This window comes from Poecilia formosa, unplaced genomic scaffold (assembly GCF_000485575.1).
Source record: "Poecilia formosa unplaced genomic scaffold, Poecilia_formosa-5.1.2 Scaffold283, whole genome shotgun sequence".
Lineage (NCBI taxonomy): Eukaryota > Metazoa > Chordata > Actinopteri > Cyprinodontiformes > Poeciliidae > Poecilia > Poecilia formosa.
Genome location: NW_006800222.1, coordinates 195932 through 217669, shown reverse-complemented (window position 1 = coordinate 217669; position 21738 = coordinate 195932). Strand labels below are relative to the sequence as shown.

The 21738-nt window shown below is 42.3% G+C and overlaps 1 protein-coding gene across 6 annotated transcripts in view; it reads right to left on the bottom strand.

Annotated features, from left to right (window-relative positions):
- Positions 1-4169: 4169 nt before the first annotated feature.
- magi1b (membrane associated guanylate kinase, WW and PDZ domain containing 1b) overlaps positions 4170-21738 on the bottom strand; it is a 146984-nt gene continuing 129415 nt past the window's right edge. For 3 of the 6 annotated variants that reach the window (XM_016681494.1, XM_016681495.1, XM_016681497.1), the window contains 6 exons: positions 18794-18997; positions 15428-15521; positions 14620-14710; positions 13718-13861; positions 11180-11318; positions 4170-6158 (listed from right to left, as the gene is read on the bottom strand). In XM_016681494.1, coding sequence (XP_016536980.1) covers positions 4948-6158; positions 11180-11318; positions 13718-13861; positions 14620-14710; positions 15428-15521; positions 18794-18997 — 1883 coding nt within the window. In that variant the 3' untranslated portion in view covers positions 4170-4947. Of the gene's footprint in view, positions 6159-8530; positions 8611-11179; positions 11319-13717; positions 13862-14619; positions 14711-15427; positions 15522-18793; positions 18998-21738 lie in introns of all 6 variants that reach the window. The other 3 variants (XM_016681496.1, XM_016681498.1, XM_016681499.1) reach the window with 2 other exon arrangements.

The following is a 21738-nucleotide window of genomic DNA, read 5'->3' as shown; positions in this document are numbered from 1 at the left end:
AACCCCCGCACTCTTGTTAGTGTTCATATTTATGGATGCTCTCTCCCGTTGCGCTCCGGTCAGCATGAGTATGGAGCCTGTCGCTTCTGCGTTTCCATGGTAATGGCGCAGAGGATCTTGTAGGGTCAGAAAAGAGAGCAGCTGGAGCTTGGCTGAAGGGAGGAGGAGGAAACAAAAAACAAAAACACAAAAACAAAACCAAAATAAACAAACAAACAAAAAAGATAAAGGTGCTTGACCCGGGTTGCTGACAGCCTGCCGGGCTGCCGTCATGTTCTTATTGGATATTTCATTACCGTCTCATCCTCCTGCCTGCCGCTGACATGATGAATCGTCCCCGGGCCCCCGGCTGTTTATCATTTCTTAGGTGGCGCGAGCTGTAAAACACAGGGCTGTGTTTTTGCATTTGGTGATGAAAGGTGGAGCGCGTCCTGATAAAGAGAGGGAGAAAGATATTCAAAGGGAGAGGAGAGTGTTTTAGTGCTCCGATGTGGATTACATCCATTATTTAGGGGCTGCTGTGGTTACCGTTCAACGACAGCGTGGAGAGAGGAAGGGAGCGGGATGCAAACATCTGTGTCCTCGGAATTTGGGTAAAATCTGAACACACCACTAAGATGTGTGTGTGTGTGTGTGTGTGTGTTTTTATTTTTTATTTTTATCTCAGACATTATTCTCCTGTACGAACTACTTGTGATTATTGGACATTAGCGTAAATCACATGGTTATCTTTAAAAACGTGGAGTTAGGAAACAGCATTTCAGAGGTTTGATTTAAAAGGAGCAGAATGTGTTTAAAGCCTGATTGAACTGCAACGAAACTAGGCCAAAAAAAAAAAAAATACTCGCTCTGATATGATCACGACGCTTTATCTCAGTTTCCTCTTTTGAGCAGCACAGATTGCGTCCACAGGGTAATCTGGGATGCAGACTTTTTTGAACATATGGCGTCAGTAAAAGGAAAAACATTTCAGGAAAAGTGAGAGCATTATGCACGTTACACACACACACATGCTGTTCTACGCACATACATTGAGAAAAACAAAGTGAGTTTTTTCCCACACTTTCCTCGCATTGCTTTTGTTTGCAAACAAATGCAGCACATCTTCAACGTGCTTTGTTGAAGTAATTGTGAAATGAAAGGTAAAGAGTACCTGAGTTTCTCTGTGTTTTAGAGAAAATCTGGAAACTTTTGATAAAACTATTCCACACTGTGAAAATGTCACGTTCGATCCAAGATCTGCGACGTGGTTGACGAACTAAACTAAGAGAGCGTCAACCTGAAATGGCAGCAAATGGATCCACGGTGAATCTGGGGTAGCTGCAAACATCTAGCGCTCAGGTGGGAGAATTTGTTACCAGGGCAACGATTTATCGCGTGTTCAACAAACCCGGCGCTTGGTGAAGGAAAACATTTTAAGTCCTACTTGTCTCGAGTCGTGCAGGAGACTCAGCGAACGGTCAAAGGAGAGCAGGACTGAACTATTTGGATTAAATGAAAATCACCATGAGTGGCTAACTAACTCTACACTAGAGATCATTATGGAGAAGCCGCGTTTGGGCAACAGCCTCGTCCTGTAGAGACACTTTCCCTCGGTTCTTTGGTAGGGAAAGGGAAACTTTTAAAGAGATATGAACCCTGGAGGAAAGTTCAGGAGAAAAACTTAACAGGCTGCAAAAGATTTGAAACTGAGGATCTGCGACGAATTAAATTTTAGCTCTCGTGCAAAAAATGCAAAAAAGCTCTCCTGTAGGAAAACTGTCTTAAGTTTTACAGCATGAGAACTCATGGGATGCTTCTGCAAGGACCGTGACATTTTCATCGTCTCTCCACAGTCAGTTAGCTGGACTGGATGTAATCTCAGTCTTCTCCTGAATCCTCTTTCACCTGCTGGTGTCATGTCCTGAGGATGCAGCTTCCCTCGTTATTTTTTTCCCCTCCTTCGAAATGATAAATCTTTCAGCAAACTGAGTGGATGCAGCAGGATGAGATGCAGTCAGGAGGAAAAGCTGGTATGAAAGTGAGAAGTGAGGCAGAGTGAGTCAGAACAAGTTGGCCTGTCCAGGCTTCGATGTGAAAGGATGGAAGATTTTAAATTTTTCCAAAAACCCCCACCGTTTTCTTTTGGTGTCCTAAAAGTAATGAGCTCCAAACACATTTAACCAGTTTACTCCAATATTTCTAAACCAAAAAGGACATATTTCCCCCCATCCTTTCATTCGTGAGTCAGGATCAAGTGTTTTCTATTAAGCTTAAAAATGTTTAAATCGAATTATTCAACAGTCTAGTCCAGGGGTCACCAACTCCAGTCCTCCAGTCCTACCATCCTGTAACTTTTAGATGCGTCTCTGCTCAAACACACCTGGATCAAATAAGCTGCTCGTTTCCAGCCTATTGCAGAGAGGAATGAATGCTGGTGAGGGAATTCAGACATTTTGAAGCAGAGAATCTAAAAGTTGCAGGATGGTAGCCCTCAAGGACTGGAGTTGGTGACCCCTGGTCTAGTCTTTCATGTTCCCTCAGCTGAACCAAATCTATTTAGTTCCTAAACATGTACTGAGAGAAAACTACAAGATATAAAGTGTCTCATTGACTCCCGTCTCATTGATCCCTCATCCAGCTCATTTTCTTCCATATTTCGTATCTCACTGAGAACATAATCTGCTTGCAGAGCCACAGTTCAGAAAGGAGTTGCTAGTGAATTTCATCGACGTTCAAAAATTTATCAGCACAACTAACAAACCAAAGAAAGGCTTGCAAACTGGAACTTTTTCTTCCTGAGATTCCACATATCAGGTGTTTTTGCTTTCCATGACTTCCATCAGGGTGCAAACTCTCATGGTTTCTTAGCAACCTGGTCTTGCTAGAGTTATCACATCATCTAGCGTTATCACTTTTTTTTTCTCTCGACACAGTCAAAAGATTTTGACTTAGGCATTCGCTTCATCATTCTGCCAGCCGGTCCCATCACAAAACACACTTCTGAATTTTGAAATAAAAAGGACACCAACTGTAGCGATCAAACTTGATCGCAAAACCACGGCGATAGTCACAGTAATGTTCAAAATCTCATGTAAAGCACAGCAACTGATGCATGCTGCCCACTTTGACAACTGATGAATCAGTTTTATACCAACATAAAATCTAAATGTGCAAATTTTATTTTGCATTGTGAAAATGTTTTTACATTTAAGGTTCAAATAAAATATGTAAATTAACTTTTTTAGTTTTTGCAACAATGTCTAATGGCAATAAATCTCAAACTGTCAGAGAGCCCGCTTTTCCCCATTTATGCTGCCAAATATTTACAAAGACAAAAAAACATGTGGTTATTGCCAATCCATCAATACCCATAAATTTGTTTTTTCCATTGTCGCTTGTTGGATTTTATTATTGACATCTAAAAAAAAAAAAAAAAAAAAAGCAATTCTGGTAATTCAACTTATTAATGGGGCCTGAAGTACACAACCACCGGGTATATCTTCCCCTGTTCTGGTCACGAGCTCGTAATGTACTGGTTTGGAATCCCATTTTTCAACCAGCATTGGGAACAATTCAGTCATTGTGGTCGCGCTGTTTAGTCTGTCACAAAAGCACATCCATGGTAATTTCACAAAAGCTCATTGGGCGGCTCCGTCTTCACCACCGACAAAACTCCAGAGGTAAACTCCACTTTGTTTGGTCATTAAGAGAAGAAACTGGTGCGCATTGGAGACGCCACCAATCACAATGTCTCTACTAAAAGCTGCTGGCATTGGCAAAGAAGGAATTGGGAAGTTTTTCCTCCGTTACTCAACCCCCAGAAACATTTTATTACAAATGTGGCACCATTTAAGCAGAAATAAACAGACTTTCCAATGGTTTGACATTTACTGCCAGGAAACATTGTGGCAGCAAACATACAAATGTCATTACTGTTTGGGATAAGTTTATAAAAGTATATTCTGAGTTCTATACACTTGTATTTGCTTGCACTAGCTGCCCAGTCGTTGGCAAAATATGTAGAGTTACACGACTGCATTATAAACGCCCACACGCATTTCAAGCAGCTTTTGAAAAGCCCCCGTAGTGAGCCCTTCAGCAAGAAAAGGTTGTGTAATATTAGTTTTATATACAACAGCAAACAAAGGAGCAACACTGACACGAGTTTATTCGTTGAATATATTTTATTTTAACATCGTCATCATAGTTTAACTTTTAATTTTCCCTTCATTCATTTAAAATGATCACCTCTGAATGTACACATACTGCAAACTGTCAAAAATATACAAACAAATGCAGGCTTGTGCTATAGTCTGGTCAAATGTTTTAAAAAACAGTGGCACTGGAAGGAGAGACAGAGACAGAGAGAGAAAGAGAGAGACCAAAGGTAGGAGAGACGTAGAGAAAGAGAAAAAAGAGACACTGAAACCGGTAAAGACATGCACAGCATCGTTAGGAGCACCGGCAGCGGTGATCCAGGCGCGCGGCACTTCCATGGGATCCGCATGGAAAAGTACGTACATTTCATCGTCTGACAGCGGGCCGCAAAATGCCCGCCACATATCGGATCAAAAACAAAATGCTGCTTGTTAATGGAACTCTTAGGCACATCATTGTTTTGTTTTTGTTTTTTCAGATTTTATATTTTCTGGAAAAAGTTTTGTAAATGTAGAATGCTTCAACAAAAAGAAAAAAAGGGAAAGAAAAACATACAGTTAAAAAAATGAAAGAAAAAAAAACAGCTTTCAAAAGTCATTTTGGAATCACTTTTTGTTAGTAACTCAACACCGTTACATAATTTGTGTGTGAATGCATATGTAGTTAACGTGTGTGTGTGTGTGTGTGAAGGTTTTTTATATGTGAGCACGTGAACACAAGTTGGTGCATTCCTGTAGAACCGATAATGGAGGCGAGTACTTGAGGTGTTGTGTGGGTGGTATCTATGATTGGCTGACAGCTGACCAATCAGATGCTCAGGTCTTTGGGACTATCCTTGTAGGTCTTCTTAGGCTCAGGGATCACGGGCTTGGGTGGGGGATCGCTCTTGGTCTTGAGCGTGCTGTAGTACTCTCTCAACTTAGAGGCAACAAAAATGTCATCGTCTTCTTCATCTTCAGAGTCGTCCCTTCTGGGCGGGGAGATGGCACGTTCCAGGCTACGAGCTCTGTACCGCGGTTCAGGGGTGACGCCTCTACTGGCAAGGCGCCCATCCCTCTCCAGCATCTCAGGTGTACGCCCTCTGAACAGGGAAGTGTACTTCTGGTAGGATGAATCCAAGTCGGGGGTTCGGACTCTGGGCAGGGTGACATCTCTGTAGTCACGGGATGCAAAGTCCTTCAGGAGTCTGTCTCCCCTGTAGACCCTCTCCATGGAGGAGGTTCTCAGAGGGCTGTCCTGCCTGTAGAGACGATCTTCTCTCCGAAGTGGTGGGAGTGAAAGAGTGGGATCTCTGTTCAGGCGGTCTAGAGCTGGCGAGTCCCGCAGGATGGAGTTTTCAAAAGGGAATCTTGGTTGAGGAATATCGGACATTGCGGCTTCGTCTGCCATCGGCTTCTCGTTGTGTCTCTCAGGGGTGTCGTAACGGTAGGGGTCTAAGGAGCGGTGGCGATGTCTGGTTGGCGAGTGGTACCTGGGTGGGGATCTGTGGCGGTAAGGTGAGCGTCGTGGAGAGTGGTGGTAAGAGCGGTGCTGAGAGCGGTACGGCGAGCGTCGTGGGGAGTGGTGGCGGTGGTTTGATGAAGAATGTTGACCCTGACGGCGTTCTGGAGAGCGGCCTCTGCGGTGACCTCTATCGCGGCTTTCCAGGGTGTTGTCTGCACTGCGTGAGCGACTGTGCCCCTTATGAGGCGAGCGGTGGCGGCTTCGGTGCCGATGGCCATCTTTTTCCTTGTTGTCCTTCTTTAACAGCTTAGGCCCTTTCCTCCCTGTGGACTTCTTTGCCTTGGATTTGCTGGGAGAGTGGTGACGGTGATGAGAACGATGGTGCCTGCCAGTGCCATGGTTGCCAGTGCCATTGGTGCGGCGGCTCGGCTCTGTCTTGCTCCGGGAATGTGGTGGGGGTTCTGGTGGGAAGCTGGACTCTGATGGTGCATTATTTAGGGGCAGGGAACTCACTTCCGGAGCGTTTTGTATCCCTGTGACTGCGTCGACGGTGCTGATGTCGTTGGGGCTGCCGTCTGCAACACAGTTTGACACACAGATGAGGCTAGAATGACCAAACATGGATCCACACACCAAGCGACTCTACAGACTTCTGACACTGATCATGCTGAGCCACTCAGACGTAAAGCTGAGAACAAATCCAATGAAAGCCAATCTGATGTTAAGCAAATGTTAGATGGCACAGCAGCAGCCAATGACAGTGGTAAGATAAAAGAAAAGCCATTGTGGAGAAGCAGCCATTGAATCCAAAAGATTTGTTACCAACAACAAACCTGCTCCTTGGTCTACGTAGGGTCACGTCTCTGAAGTGGAAATGGTGTTGGCTCTTCAGGTCGTCACGTCCTATTGGCTATTGGACCTACTCAGGTGTATCAATTACTCATACAGTTTCATAAACTGCAACAGCTCCCAGGAAATTTGTATCCTCAAAGTCAATAAATGCTAATCTAAAACCTATAAACTAGGAAAAGGCTCAAGAGCTTGGATTTTCAAAAATTCACAATATTCTCATTGTCACAAGATTTATTTTAATGTTTAACATCAGGAGAGAGAAGCGATATTATCGTTTAGTTATTGAGTTCAGTTTATCAACAAGTGGAGATCGAGTGTTTGTGAGGATGTTTGAGTTGATATTAAGCTAAAGAGCCATTTCAGGGGTTTTTTCAGGTCTCAGCTAGGAACGGGCAAATTTTGAGTTACGGTGACAACCATAAACTTTACGGAACAAATTTTGCAAAGTCCAACAACAAAGTATTGAGACTAAGACTTCTACTATTGTTCCCACCACTGGTTTAATAAGAGCAGCAAGAAATATATTTAGGCATATATATAAAGGGTAAATGCATATGAAATTAGTTGTTTGGTGTTAAATCAATAGGTTTGTTTTTTAATGTTTGTGAGGCTTTGACTGCTGTAACATGATGTTATAGGAATACACACTATCAGCAAAAAAGAAAAGAAAAAAAAGGCTACAATGTGTTCTTAAATACTTTTCGTTCTAAAATCTTTCATCTTTAAAACATTTGAACTCGGTAATGTCGTGCTGAACACTAAAAGTTGAATTTCAATGTTTTTTTTTTGGTACGTGTTGGAATAATACCCAACAATAATTGAAGCGTCTACTTGAAACATAAGTGGTTTAACTTGGTCAGGAGTGTTCAAAGCTAAATATGGATCTTTGAAGCAAATTTTGTATTTTCGTTTAACCTTTTTATTTTCTAATTCAAGACATTTAGAGTTTTAAAACATTTACAAATTTAACACCTTAGTTATTTTGGTAACACTTTATTTGAAGGGGGGTGAATAAGACTGACATGACACTGTCATAAACATGATATAACACCTGTCATGAACATGAATTAGCCTTCATGAATATTTATGACTGTTGTCATACAAAGTTGACATTATTCAAAATGTCTGTTATGACAACTTGACATTAACCAAGAAATCATTACTGTTTAAACTTTACCTATAATAACATAAAGTTACCTAATTTTTAAAGTGCAATCAGTAATAATTTTATAACAAATTTATATCAGTAATGATTTCTTGGTTAATCTCAAGTTGTCATAAAGACATTTTGAATAATGTCAACTTTGTATTAAAAGTGTCATAATTTACCGAATGACGCTTTATGACAACAGTCATAAATATTCATGAAGGCTTATTGATGTTCATGACATGTGTTATGTCATGTTTATGAAAGTGTCATGACAGTCTTATTCACCCCCCTTCAAATAAAGTGTTACCGTTATTTTTGGAACAAAACCAACACAGTGGTTATTTACTGACCTAAGAGTAAATCTTTGTTTTATAGTTGTGCAAGCGAACATCTATATTTTCCTTCTTTTAGTTTCTCCCATTAGAGATTACCATGGCCTCCGTCCTCCATATATGCTTCTTCCCTACACCCGTGAACTTTTTCTCCTGCATTTCGTTTTAGTTTCTTTTTTTTTTTTGCTATCGAGTCCAGACCAGAAAGCAACCAGCATTTTTTTGTGTGTACATATAATCTATTGGTATCTATTGGTAATCTAACTCTCTCTCTAATGTGCCCGAAAACATAAATCAGACAAATAAATCCAACTGCAGCAAAAATTGAACATAAGGAGTTGGAGTCTTCCGTAGTCCACACACGAGAGCCTTTCTAGGATGGAAAAAAAAAAAGATAAACTCTTTACACTTCGATTTCCAGATTTTACAAACGTATGCATGGGCTACTTTAGACGAGAGCTGTGCAGCGGCTTTTAGGTATATGCATGGAGCAGAGCGCGGGCATGAGGTGATCTGAGGCCACAGCACACACACACACACACACATCAGGATGAAGAGAGATGGGGGAGAACCCAGATGACAGAGAAGGAGGAGGAGGAGGACAGCTACAAACCGTGGTCTGATTTTGGAGGACAGAGGCCTCCCCCATCTTGTCATTTCTCACACTTGCAGTGAGATGGGGAGCGGCCATCCCTGAAGGAAGACAAGAGCCCAGGGCAACACAGAGAAGAGAGCATACACAAAAACAGAAAAAAAAACAACAACAAAAAAAACACAAAGAACACAGAAGTTTAGATTGCTTGGAGCCAACTGGAAGAAAGACAAGGGAGAGTTACTGATTGTGTTGATTCTTATTGGAAAAAAGAGTGTTTATTTGATCATTCAGAGTAAAGAGACAGTCCAGGAAGTTGCCAAAACCCTTCAGTGAAAGCCACTAGTTACACAGAACAGTGACACCCAAACCCCCCAATCACCCAAACACACACACGCACGCAAACACGCACACACGCACACACACACACACACACACACACACGTACATGTTGACAAAGCAGCAGCAGAAAAAAAAAATAAGTCTCAGAAATCAAAAAGAAGAAACACTGGCAAGACTGGCAAAAAGGTTGTGTCAACTTAAAAAATAAGATAAAAAAAATACAAATGATGATCAAAAATATACAAAGTTCACATGACACCATATAGGTGCAGATCTGAAAACCGCAAATAAACTTCCACAAGCAAAAGCTTCTCCACTCAAAGAAACAAAATAAAAAGAAAACAAAGCAAGACAATGAAAAATGTTCATGACTGGACTATCAATCCAAACTTGTCAATACAACAATACAAAAAGAAATGTTCCATAAATATTATGGAAAAATCGACAATATAGGGGGCAAAAAACTTCAAATGTACACTCTTGACAAGTTCATGCAGTAATAAACTTTTCTTCTTTTTTTTTCTCCTCCATTTATATGTGGCTTTGATTCATGGCTCTGTACAATGAACAAAAATACTCGTAAAAATGTCTCTATTCATTTCATCACTGTACAAAAGCTTTATATAAGCGCCAGGTCTCGTTTTCTGTTTGCATGGGAGGGGGGGAACGTGTGGCGTTGGGTGTTTTAATCTTCACAGCATTTAAATGACATCAACATCGACAATGGGTACAACAGAAAAAAAAAGAAAAGAAAATAAATCCATGGATGAATGAGTAATGTCGAGCACGCTGTAGCAGAATTTTGGCTTGGAAACAGAAAATCAAAGGGTACAAAGGCATCTCGATAAATGAGATCATCGTCAAAGCGTGAATTTATTTCAGTAACTAAACGCAAAAAAAGTCAAACTGGGTTTAACAATGATTCATTACAGACAGTTTGATACATTTCAAGTGTTTGTTTCGATAAACTTTGATGAATATGGCAAACAGCTAGTAGAGCTCCTAAATTTAGTTTCGCAGACAAATAGACTGATGTCGCCTTAAGCCACTCCTGAACGAGACTTTAATTTTGCTGTGGGATTAGGAAGAATTTTCAAATAGGACCGAGCTGAGAAAACAGAGTTCTTAGCTGGGCGAAGGAGAAAAAGGGGACCGAGGTTCAAGTCCTCAGTTCAGGAAAAAAAAAAGTAAATTTTTTTCGAGCTTGAAAGAGAAAATGGAGGAAAAGTGGACAGACGTGGGGTCCAGTGTGAAGTTTTCACAGTCAGTTGTGTTTCAGGGAGACCTGCCGTCTGTTAACGTTGGTCCCCCAAGTTTTCTACAAGTTAAAAGCATCTTAGAGCTTTTGCTGCTTCTCTTTTTCAGCAAACGCTTCATATATATTTTCCAGCAGGACTTGGCAGCTGAGTACCAACACCTGCCTTAACGATCATGGTATCACTGCACAACGAACACGATAGAGAATCAATGGAGTTCAGGACCGGAAGAGGGCGAGACGCATACGTCACTTGAAATAAATCGCTTTGAGTGTAACGAATCCATACAGATTTCAATTTCGAACTTAATTACTGAAATAAGTCAACGTTTTAATGCTAATTCAGTTCACTGGATGTTCTTGTATTAGGCTGCCTCTTCTTTTTTATTTAAAACAGTTCTCACTTAAAACCTTAAGGAGTTCAGTAGCTTACATTCACCCCCAATAAATATCATAAATATGTTTGTGTCACAAAGAGGCCAAAGCTGTGAGACGTCCCACCTTTTCTAGGAAAGCAAAGAGTCAAGTTTTCTTCCTTTTTAATGCTGAACTGGTGTTTAACAATGAGCTAAAGCAACATATGTCACTTCTTCCTAAAAAAAAACAAAAAAAACAAAAAAAAACTTGTTTTCCTACTCTGGAACAAAAAAAAAACCTGTAAACAGTTTTTATTTTTTTAATATGTTGCACTGAAATTAGGCCCACCACCGTTCTGTAAAGTCCCGACGGAGTGCTTTAGCTGAGCGGCCAGAAGGTGAAAAGTGACAGCGGGATGACATGGAAACTGAGCAGGCGACAGTAGGAGGGGCCAACCGCACCCGGAGGAGCAACCTCTAAGCTCCTCCCCCCGCCCCCAACGCCCAGAATCCAAAAGCACAGGAGTGACCTTCACCACGGAAAGACTTTAAAGCCAAGCAAACCCTCCTTCCCGTCCCTGGTGTGTCTACGCCAGGAAGGGGCGAAGGGGGTCCCCGATGTGCGATTCAGTTCTTTGCCACCTTCGAACCCCACCACCGTCCGAGCTCAGGGTGTGAAGATGGGGGAGAAGGGAATGTTTTCGTAGATTGACCCACCATATTCAGGCACGGAGCCGTCGCCCCTCTTGAGCACCAGATGGACGCGTCGGCCTCCGTTCTTGATGAGCTCGATGGCCCGCGCGTGCTTCATGCCTTTGGTGCTCTCGCCGTTGATCTCCAGGATTTCATCTCCGACCTGGAGGGAGAGGCGCAAGGCCACAAGGACAGGTGGGGGTTGGGGGAGGGGAGGAAACAGAAAAAAAAAAAAAAAAGAGAGGCAGAGTGACAGGTGAAGTAGGGAGGAGGCAGGAAAAAAAAAACAAGAGGAGACGGCAGCGGGGAAAACAAATGACAGGACGGAACGGAAGGACGAAGACGTGAAGCGGGAAGGTTGGGAAAGACGTGACGTCGGGGTGGGAGGGGGGAGAAGACACAGAAAGGAAGGGTGGACGGGTTGACAAGAAATTACAGCTTAAAATCCGATTGATAGAGATGCACCGGAGCAGCTTTTCCTCAACCGTTTTGCAGAGAGCAAATCAGAGAGCAGCGACTGTGATGCTGAGAGAGACAGACGGGAGGGAAAACAGGAAGAAGGAAGAAACACTTTTGGCTTCCTTGAATCCCCTCCTCAGGTTAAGCTGTCAGAGTCGTCTGCACCAGGGGAATACTGCTTTGGCAGGGAGTGGATCTCTGTCTGACATGTCTCTCTGCCTCACAGAGCTGCTGTTGCTGCTATTAATAATTCCTCTAAATAACCTGAACTCATGCAAACTGTAGGCCTCAGACATGCATGTACAAATGTTCAGATTACACCAACTCACATTCCTAAGTGAGCAAAATAAAAACTAATAACTTCTTCCAAGGTGTCTCGCATGCAAACGCATTGGGAGAGCATTCGAAAGACATATCTGCATATTTCCCTAAGACACTGTAGGGGAAATCTGTGGATTATGTTTTTGATTAACTGAATAAAAAGTGGATCGTAAAAGTTGCTCAACAGGAGGTTTTTGTACACAATTTGAACCAGGTGAAGCTAAAACGATGTCAACATGAGTAGTTTTGGGTAGAACATATTTACAAACTTTTTTTTAATTTTTTTATCTTGCATGCAAAATGTACATTTGTTTGACAGTTTTGGCTTATTTACTGCTCTACATGTGTTGCTCCTGCAGCCAATTGCCTTTTTTTGAGTTCATATACTTCCGTAAATGATTAATTGATTACTAAACTAGTTGATTATTTGAATAATCGAATCATCACGATTAATCTGATTAATTGTTTCAGCCCTAAACTGAATGCCAATTTATTTAAAAAAAAATCTTTGTAGGTCAAAATAGCAACAACTAAATGTGATAAATGATGTTGCTATAACTGGAAAAAAAATCAAATGCGTTATAACACCTCAGCAGCAGGAAGATTAAGCGAAGCCTTTCTAATTCCAGGTAAAAGTCATGCTAAATATTTTTCTCTGTGCATAAATTCGAACCAAAGCATTTTTTTTATCAAGGTAATTCGACCACGAAAGCCTCATTGCACACCCGTTACTACAGTCAGTGAATCATTTTTGCTTCAATGAGCCACCAGGTGACCGTTTATATTTACCGAACCGTAGTTGGCAGTAATTGTGGGATACCTCCCACAGTGTCAGTCCTCACGATGGATAGCATTAGGCTGATGGCTGTACGGTCTGAGGCAGACTAAAGAGTCAGCCGTTTCAGACGGCACCTTAATCGGTATGCGACGGATAAAAACTCAACGCAATCAGAGATGATCTGCTGAGATCTGCTGCAAAACTGTGCGAAATAGGAACAAAAAAAAAAGCACCTCTAATCGGATTATATAAACAGAGATGCTATCTTCGGGTTTAATTAAATATCCTTGATTCTTTCTTATTAAATAAGCCGTTTTAGATCACTACATCATTGTCACATAGAAAGGAAACAAATTTCCTCGGCTTAATCCTCCAGAGATGCTTTTAAGACAATTAAATTGAAACTCTGAGCTGTGGCAAAATTGAGAAGAGATGGGAGGTAAGAGCTGGTAAGACGACATGCAGACCGGCAGCGGAACAGTGCAGCTTGCAAAAACGCTCCGGGGAACTCGTGTTGCGGCTTCACACTGAAGCAACGTTTCAGATCTGCTCCAGTTAAAAGTGAAACGCCGGCGTCACTGCAGCACAGCCGAATGCAACCCGTTAATTACAAAGTGAAGTTATCGGCTACGGAATCTTGTTTTTAGAAGACAACACAGTCCCATCGGTAATGCGATCCATTTATCGCCTGCTTGTTCGGTGGGAGACGAGTATCCGAGGGCGTCTAAGCTATCCTTAAGAAAAGCTGACTCGCATTTCAGAAGACGACTTCGCAATTCATAGGAGATGCGACTCAGACAAAGCTTGTAGGAGGAGGGAGAAAAGCAGTAAAACTTTAAATACTCTCTATCTAATCTTTAATGTAAATTGTTATCACAGGGGCAAACAAAAAAAAAAAGAAGCTAAGCCAGCTTCCTGTTGGCAAGCATTTCTACTTAATAGATCTTTACAAACTTTAATTTAAACGCGTCGATCTGGAGCTTGTGCGGTTTGCGTGTGCGTACCCTCATTTTCCCGTTGCGGACTGCGGCTCCTTCCTCGGCGAGCCTCAGCACGTACAGGTCCATGTTGTACTCTCTTCCTCCCCGCAGGCTGAAGCCGAAGCCTTTGCTGTCTCTCTCCAGGTCCACCGAGTAGAACTCAGAGTCCTGGATACACGCATGCACGCACACGCGCATGCACATGCGCACGCACACGCACACACACACGCACACACACACACACACACACACACACGGATGTGTTAGCATCAAGGTCATATGTGCGACTCAATTAAAGTGTGCGGTTTTTGTGCCGCCCTTTAAAGCCGTCTCTAATTTCAGGAGCGCGGGGGGGACAAATGCCACCTCCAGGAAAGGCACACTCGCATCGCGTGCATGCGCGTTTCCATGTGTGTGTATGCATATGCTCAGGTGTAAGGATGCTGAATTATTGATGCATTGGGCTCTAGGCAATAGAGAGACAGACTGGGCAGCACAAGGACAGGCAGACAGTCTCTGCAGCTTTGTCTCCATGCCCTCCTAATCTCCTCTGCAGAGGGATCAATGTTATCTAGGAGAGCCATCTCCACAACACCAGATTAATTCAGCGGTGAACACAATGGACTGAGGAGGTACTTTGAAAGTAAACAGGCTTTTCCTTAATGCACGGACTCTGGCCGATGGCAGCCGGCGATCGCAAGGAGATAAATAAATAAAAATGTACACCGTTCGTCCTTGGGAAGGTGGGTGGGTGGGTGTGTGTGTGAGCTGAAGCGTGGAGCTCGGACGTGTGTTTTGGATGGCCTAACAGCTTGAATAGATGGGTGAGGAGACAACGGGGAAGTGGTTAGGAGTGGTGAGTGCTTGATGGAGACATGGGATGGATGAATGGACAGGTGAATGACCGGTGTGCGTTTTTTACTTACCTGAGTCGAGTCTGTCTGGATGGGGGGCTGCAGAGGAGGGTTTGGTGGGGTATTAAACTCATAAGACTCCTGTTTTGGTTTGGTGTTGGTCCTGAAAAAAAAAAGATATTTATCTGAATATTTATTTGAATTAAAGAATTGAATGACAAAGGACTTTTGTCAAACTATGTCCGTTTTAGAAATCTTTTTTTTTTAACATGATAGTCCGGTAAACTCAGTCAATTGGGGACCAAATGGTAACATTTGCAACATTTTCGGCTGAGGTGGTTTGCTTTCACACTGCACCACGTCAAACAATCCAAACACTTTCGAAAACCTGTTTCCAATGTCGCTGCACCAAGACTGACTGAAGGAAACAACAAAAATCTCAGAAGAAAACGTGACTGCAACTTCCTTCTTTGAAAAATGTAAAAAAAATATCTTTATATATATGGAGTGGCATGACATTTTAACAGTTGTAGGATTTCTCTTTTGTCTCTTTTTTCCCTCTAGAGTTAGACTCTTGCGTTTGTTTTGGTTCCATTTACCCAGAATGCCCTGCGCTATCATTGGCTTCCTGCTTTTGGAGCGACCTCGGGTCCGCTTGGCATTCCCATATACGTTGGAACTGCACCAGAGTTCACTTCAACAGAATCGAGACTTTGAGTTTTAGGCAGACCAGAGTCTGATTGCACCTTCACGTCTCCCCAAATGAACCGGACGTTCTCGGACAAACGAACTGCAAAATTGATTAAAACGGACTAAGCAGAGCTGACCGTTAAGAGCTTCTCCGATCAATTCAAAGTTAATTTCAAGGAGTGCTGCTCACCTGGCCTCAGGTGCCGCCTGTTGCTGAGGTGTGTGAGTTGTGGTTATGGTGGCAATCTTCTCAGCGTTCGTCAACAAAGACGCATTTGATGACTCTGTGGGGGGGGAAGGGGGGGAGACAGAAAGATGAATGACGTTACCATTCATGAAATAGCACATGGACAAGGAGAAGACGGTGCCACCACACCAGATGGACAAGAAAATTAATACATTTTAAAAAATCAGATTTTCTTTAAATGTTTACTTTTCAAACTCAATGTTTTTTTCCACATTAGCAGAATCCTGACTTGAAATGAAATGCAATGCTTCTGCAAAAAAAGATTTTGCAGAAGCTATTTCTGTTGAGGAAAGGCTTTAAATATAAAGCCTGAATGGATGGAAACTCTTTGAATTATGAGTTACAACAACATTTAATTTCCCTTTGGGATCAATAAAGTGTTTTGGAATTGAATTTCAATCGAATTGCTTCCTTGGTGTCTCAGCCGTCTCTGCTCCACATGACTGCGTTGCCTCCTCAGCTTCCCACCAAGCCTGCATGCAAACTCTAGATTTCCTAAGACTCCCCCCCTCTCTCTTCCTTTCTCTCTCTTCAGGGAACATAAAACCTTCTACATACGTTTGCTTTTTCCTGATTTAGCATAAATCCATAATTTACGGTATTTGCATAATAACCGAGGCCTATCCGGTGTTCCAGGAGACTGTGATGGATTAAATCAATTTTTCACATTTTCTTTTTTTTTTTTTTCTTTCGGGTTTGCACACTTGTGGCCATTCAGCAGCTGTCAGCTCCAAAGCATTAGCTGACCCACAGAAAGCCCTGCGGCTCCACCTCCAGCTTCCTAAAACACTCAGAAAACATCCGGGAGACGAGCATCAGACAGCAAGTTTGTGCCGTCGATCATTTTGTCAAAGCACTTGTCGCTTTTCATTTCCACATGAAAGGCGCGCATCTCGTTTTGGGCCGGAACCGACAGTCCGACACAAAAAGCTCCTGGTTATTTTCCAGGATCTCTGCAGCGACGGAATCAGATTTTGGTTTTACTACAAAGCAACGAAAACACTGCTACTGCATTAAGAAAGCTTTATTCACTTTCTAGGTTGTTTTCTTTCTTTTTTACTTAACCTTTTAGTTACCTGATGAGTTGCAAACATTAGCAATCAGACAGAAGTTTGGGCAGGATGAGTTTCGGTTTCCAGACTGGATGTCGGCTTTTACAGCTTCATTATTGTCCTCGTAAAAATCTAGTCAACCCTCCATTTCCTCATTTGCAAAACACCATAATGCTTCACGATCTTTGTATTTATCTCTCCCCCTCTAAATGGTTCCTGTTAGTCTTCCCAATCTGCTGGGGAAACACTGCCGTTTATTACCTTTAATGCACAGAAGAGATGAATCATTTCTTTCATTTGCCTCTCAGTTGCTCAGAATGCCCTCCTGACCCGAATCAAAATAAAAAACTGTGCAACAAACAAAAGCATCTACACTTTTACCACAACGCGTCACACTACAACCACAAAGTTCATTTTACACACACACACACATATATATATATATATATACTTAAAAAAATACAAAGTAGTTGCAGCTTTGGGCAGCAGGGAGTTGAATGCTTGGATGAAAACCTAAGAGTCAGTAAGTGACTTAAAACTAAAAGCCTGTTGAACACGTAGCCAGTGCTGCAATATTCATTTGTTAGAATGGTCTAGTCAAAGTCCAGACGTAAATCCAATTAAAAATGTGTGTCCCAGACTAATCAGACTAAGCTGAAGGTATTTTGCACAGAACGTAAAAATATTGTCCCGGAACTGGGGAGCTTATTAATGCCATTGCGAAAATGAAACGTGTTTCTACAAAGTATTGACTCAGGCCGGCTGAACGGAAGTGCTGGACGCACATTTCAGCTTCGTCACAATAGTTAAAATAGTTTTCATCTTACAAACTGTGCAATAAAACGTTACAAAAATATATCTGCTTTCTGCTGCACACCGCCATGCTCCATATCTCTATTTCCAAATTTCTCTGTGAACTCCATCCCCACGTTCACGCCGGAGCAACGAGAGCAGAACCGTGCGAGAAGCTCCTCCTCGCGTCGCAAACGTTACAGATCCACACAGAGACACGCAACCGTTCGTGGACAGCAGCGGAGGAAATTCGCACTTAGAAGCCGACCTTTAAAGAGAACCTGCAGTCTTCCCCACCCCCCACCCCCCGCCTCCCAACGACTGTCTCCATGTCAGACGGCACCTGGTTGACACATGCTCACGAACACAAACAGGAAGTTTCATGTCGAGCACATCTGGTTATTTCTCCCCAGTGTTTTCTCCAAAGCTCTGTACGTCTGTTTGCCAGAGAGGTTTTGTCTCGCTGTTCTCATACGCTGCTCCGGACGGAAACGGGAGAAGAAGAAAGCCCCTCTCATTCATGAGGTGAGCTTGAAGTCAGCGAGGCGGACAAATAGCTCAAATCTCCACCAGCGAGCGGGTTGATGGGGAGCACGGCCTTCCTCACGCTCGCACAAACTATTAATCAGCGTTTATGAGGAAGCCGCGGCGATTTTTAAGCGAAGAACACCTCGAAAGGCGCACAAAGCTTTTTGATTTAAAGCCGAAACGACAGATTCGACACACTTGCGTACACAGAAGGAAGTTCTAGATCGTTCTCCGCTTCTCTCTCGCACACAAACAAACAAAGAGACAACTAAATTACTCTTGCATGCTCTGAAAGCGGGGGGGGCATGCCAGAGGCAAAAACGTAACGGCTGGGAAGATTCCCAAATAACCCCAAAGAAGCTGTTCTGTCAACACTGCGGGGGCGCTTCGCTCACTTTAAGAAGCAGAGAAACTTCAGCTCCATCTCACACAGGGGAAACGCTGCAACTCCTCAAAGTGTAGATTAAGAAAAGAGTGGCTTCTCAAATCTAATATGACATTAAAAGTTTTAAGATTTCATTTATGAGTTGGTAAACTTGTAATAAAGCTAAAAAAAATGGTTAAATCTGTAGTCAGCTTGGTTTGACCTACTAAATCTTTACGTCTATTATCAGATGTATAAAAATATCTAGTTTCAACTGTAAATACTGCTTCTCAAATTTAGGCTTTTAATTCAACGTTCAGTTGCAGAAAAATGGTGCGGCTTCAAGGGGTGCAAATGAATATCAAGCTTTTTCCAAACCTTGAAATCTCCTCGTTGAAATTTTAGCATTTTTTTTGATCAATCATTGGTACAAGTCCTGGATAATCCAAACCTCTTGGAGGAGAACCTTTCAGCGCCACATTTCTTGACAAACGACAAAGCCGCTCCGAGATGTCAAACGCGAGCTTTGATGCGCGGACAAACCAACCGCGGCCGCCGTCGTCGTCCACTCACCATCTCCGGGAATGATTCGCAGCGTGACGGTGTTCCCGGCCTCCTTGATGAGGTTGACGATGTCAGAGTGGGACTTGTTGGTGATGGAGTTCCCGTTCACGGCCAGGATGCGGTCGCCGACCTTCAGCTTCCCGCAGCGGTCCGCCGGGCTCCCCTCGATGATGCGGCCTATTTTGTGAGGCATGGCCACACATGCATTTCCAGCTTTGGTCAACCATTGACATGTTGGGATATGCGATTCAATGTGTGAGTGCGTGTGTGTGTGTTTAGAGAGACGGGAAAGGAAGGGAAAAGGGGGGAAAGGAGCGGAAAAACAAGAGGATCAACAGAGTTGAGGGTTAATTTACCAGCAGCCCCAAAGCAAGCAAAGCCAAAGTCACTGAGAGAAGAAGAGAGGATCATCCTGTCAGGGTTTTATGCAAAGAACACTAATCTGTCCTATGAAGAAATCAGAATGTACCTACATAGTACTTCTGATCAGACGTATTTTTTTTAATGATTAATCCAGAGTCAAGTTTTCCAGATTTAAGACTGTGATGTTGGCTTATTTAAATTTGGGTTTTATATCAGCGAGTTTTAAGTATTAAAAGTTCCAGAAATGAAAAATAAAACCCATTTCATCACCTGAGTTGCAGCATTCCACGGCAGACATAAGACTGACTAAAGGTGTATTTGTCTCGTCTTCAAAAAGAAGATGTAGCTCTATCGTCGTCTTTCAATTAATACTAAATATTTTCCTGGCGTGTCGCTGCGATTACACTTTTATTGTCCTGTTAACTTGAGGGTTAGTAAATCTCAAACTTGTCGCTGGGAGTTTCAACATCCTTTTATCTTCTGATTGTGTTAACCAATCATCACATTATGCCGACATGTTGAATTCTGGAGATCAGGGGTTAATAGATTGACAATGATGAGAGCAACTGGTTTAACCTCCATCATAAAAAATGCACCAATTACTTGTTGGAATTGACCAGTTTTCCTTTTAAATGCCTCTGATCAGCAAGTCAAATGTTGAAAATTCAGATTTTTTTCCTTTTTTTTTTGCTATTCATTAAATGCATCAAAACTCTCAACTCTCCAAATGTTTATTCTTTGAATGCATTAAACAGCAGCATGAACTCTAATGAACTTATTTGTGTCTATTAAAAAATATCAGATTAGGGTTAAAGATGTAAGCTTTGATGCTTAAACAGTGATAATATTCTCTTACTTTTGGTTGCATTCAAAACCACTTCGTCTATCTCACAAGCTTCAGTACATTGTTTCCATTTTATCTTAAATTTCTAAACAACAAAAAAAAAATAAAACCAGTAACTTAAATCAAAAGTTAAACGGTATAAAAGTAGAACCAGTTCATCAGACCTCAAAGGTGAATAATGCAGCTCCATACGGAACCCCCCCCAAAAAAAAAAAAAAAAAAAGAAAGAAAACCAGTAACTTAAATCAACAGTTAAACGGTATAAAATTAGAACCAGTTCATCAGACCTCAAAGGTGAATAATGCAGCTCCATACGGAACCCCCCCCAAAAAAAAAAACACACACATTCTGCTACAAACTATACGTCCCAGTGATATGACAACAATAAAACTGAGTCCAACAAGAAGAATTCATGATCTTGTGACAGATCCAATCAGAATGAATTACCATCTTAGCTTTTATACATCTATCATTTGTACCGGTAATTAATCTCAAGAATGTCCAATTTAATATTAGAAAGTCAAACTTTTACAATCTTAGACATTAAAAGGGACAAGATCCCGGACAAAAACAACCTACTCCTTGGCATTTTTAGCTTGAAAAATTATTTTTTTAAGATTGTGTAGGAACCCTCAAATTCACTGGAAAACTGCATCCAGTCTTCACCCTTGAATAGCCTCCTTTGATTAGACCTTGTGTAATACCACTAATCTAAGTATATTTCAGATATTTCCATGTTAGCAGCAGGAAGCGGGTATGGAAACAGTTCTGATTTGTTACATCCCAGATAGCTGTACCTGCAGGATGTAGGAGACGACAAACATACATCAGAGCTGACATCTCCCCATCCACCCCGAGGTGTTTTCTCCCTCTTTGTCCGCAGATGGTAGACTGCGATCAATCTCGTCTTCCCTTTTCATTACTATTCATTCCACCTGTGCGACACACTTACTGCTTTTTACTCTGCTACAAACACGACTAAGTGCCAACCCCTAGCTCTCCGTTAAATAAATCCAGTCAGATTTATGCTGTAAAATATTAAGCGCAAAAGGAAAGAGAAGGAAATGCCTCGTGTGAATTTTACATGTTAAGTCGGAGCGAATAAAGCTCAACTGCTGGTTCGTGCTTCCCGCCGTGCTCCTGCGAAGGAGAAATTGGCGGCTTTGTGAGCAAACCTGCGATGGTAAGTTTTAGTCTGTGCATGCCAACAGAGACAGACGGAGAGGGCAGGGGAGTGACGGAGCAGCTCAGAGCCCTGAATCTTTCTTTCCACATGGACTAACGCATTTGGGCACAGAACTGTGAGGTGGAAGGACAGTAATGCATGGTTTTCAAAATGTTTCACAAATAAATATTTGAAGTGGTGGGCAACTTTAGCTCCCCTCTGTGAGTCCAGAGTTTGCAGGAACCACAGTTTGATGCAGGTAAACTCGGAGGCCTTCTGCTCTCCACCAGGTCTACATGGATACGGACTGAAACTTATGGCAAATAAAAACCTTGATTAGATTCAGGCACAGACTTTGACAAAGCCAGTCCAATATATGAACATTCTCAAAACGCAATCTTTCGATTTTAGCTCTGGCCGTATGCACAGGTTCGTTACGCTGGAACGTTGACCTCTAACCTCTATGGTTTTCCCACCACTCTACATGCTTCTCTTCCGGGATTGCCCTGTTGTCAACTCTAACCATTTAGCGACTGGTGTCAGCAAATCCAGGAACAAGTCTCCACAAGGCAGTTTTGAGTC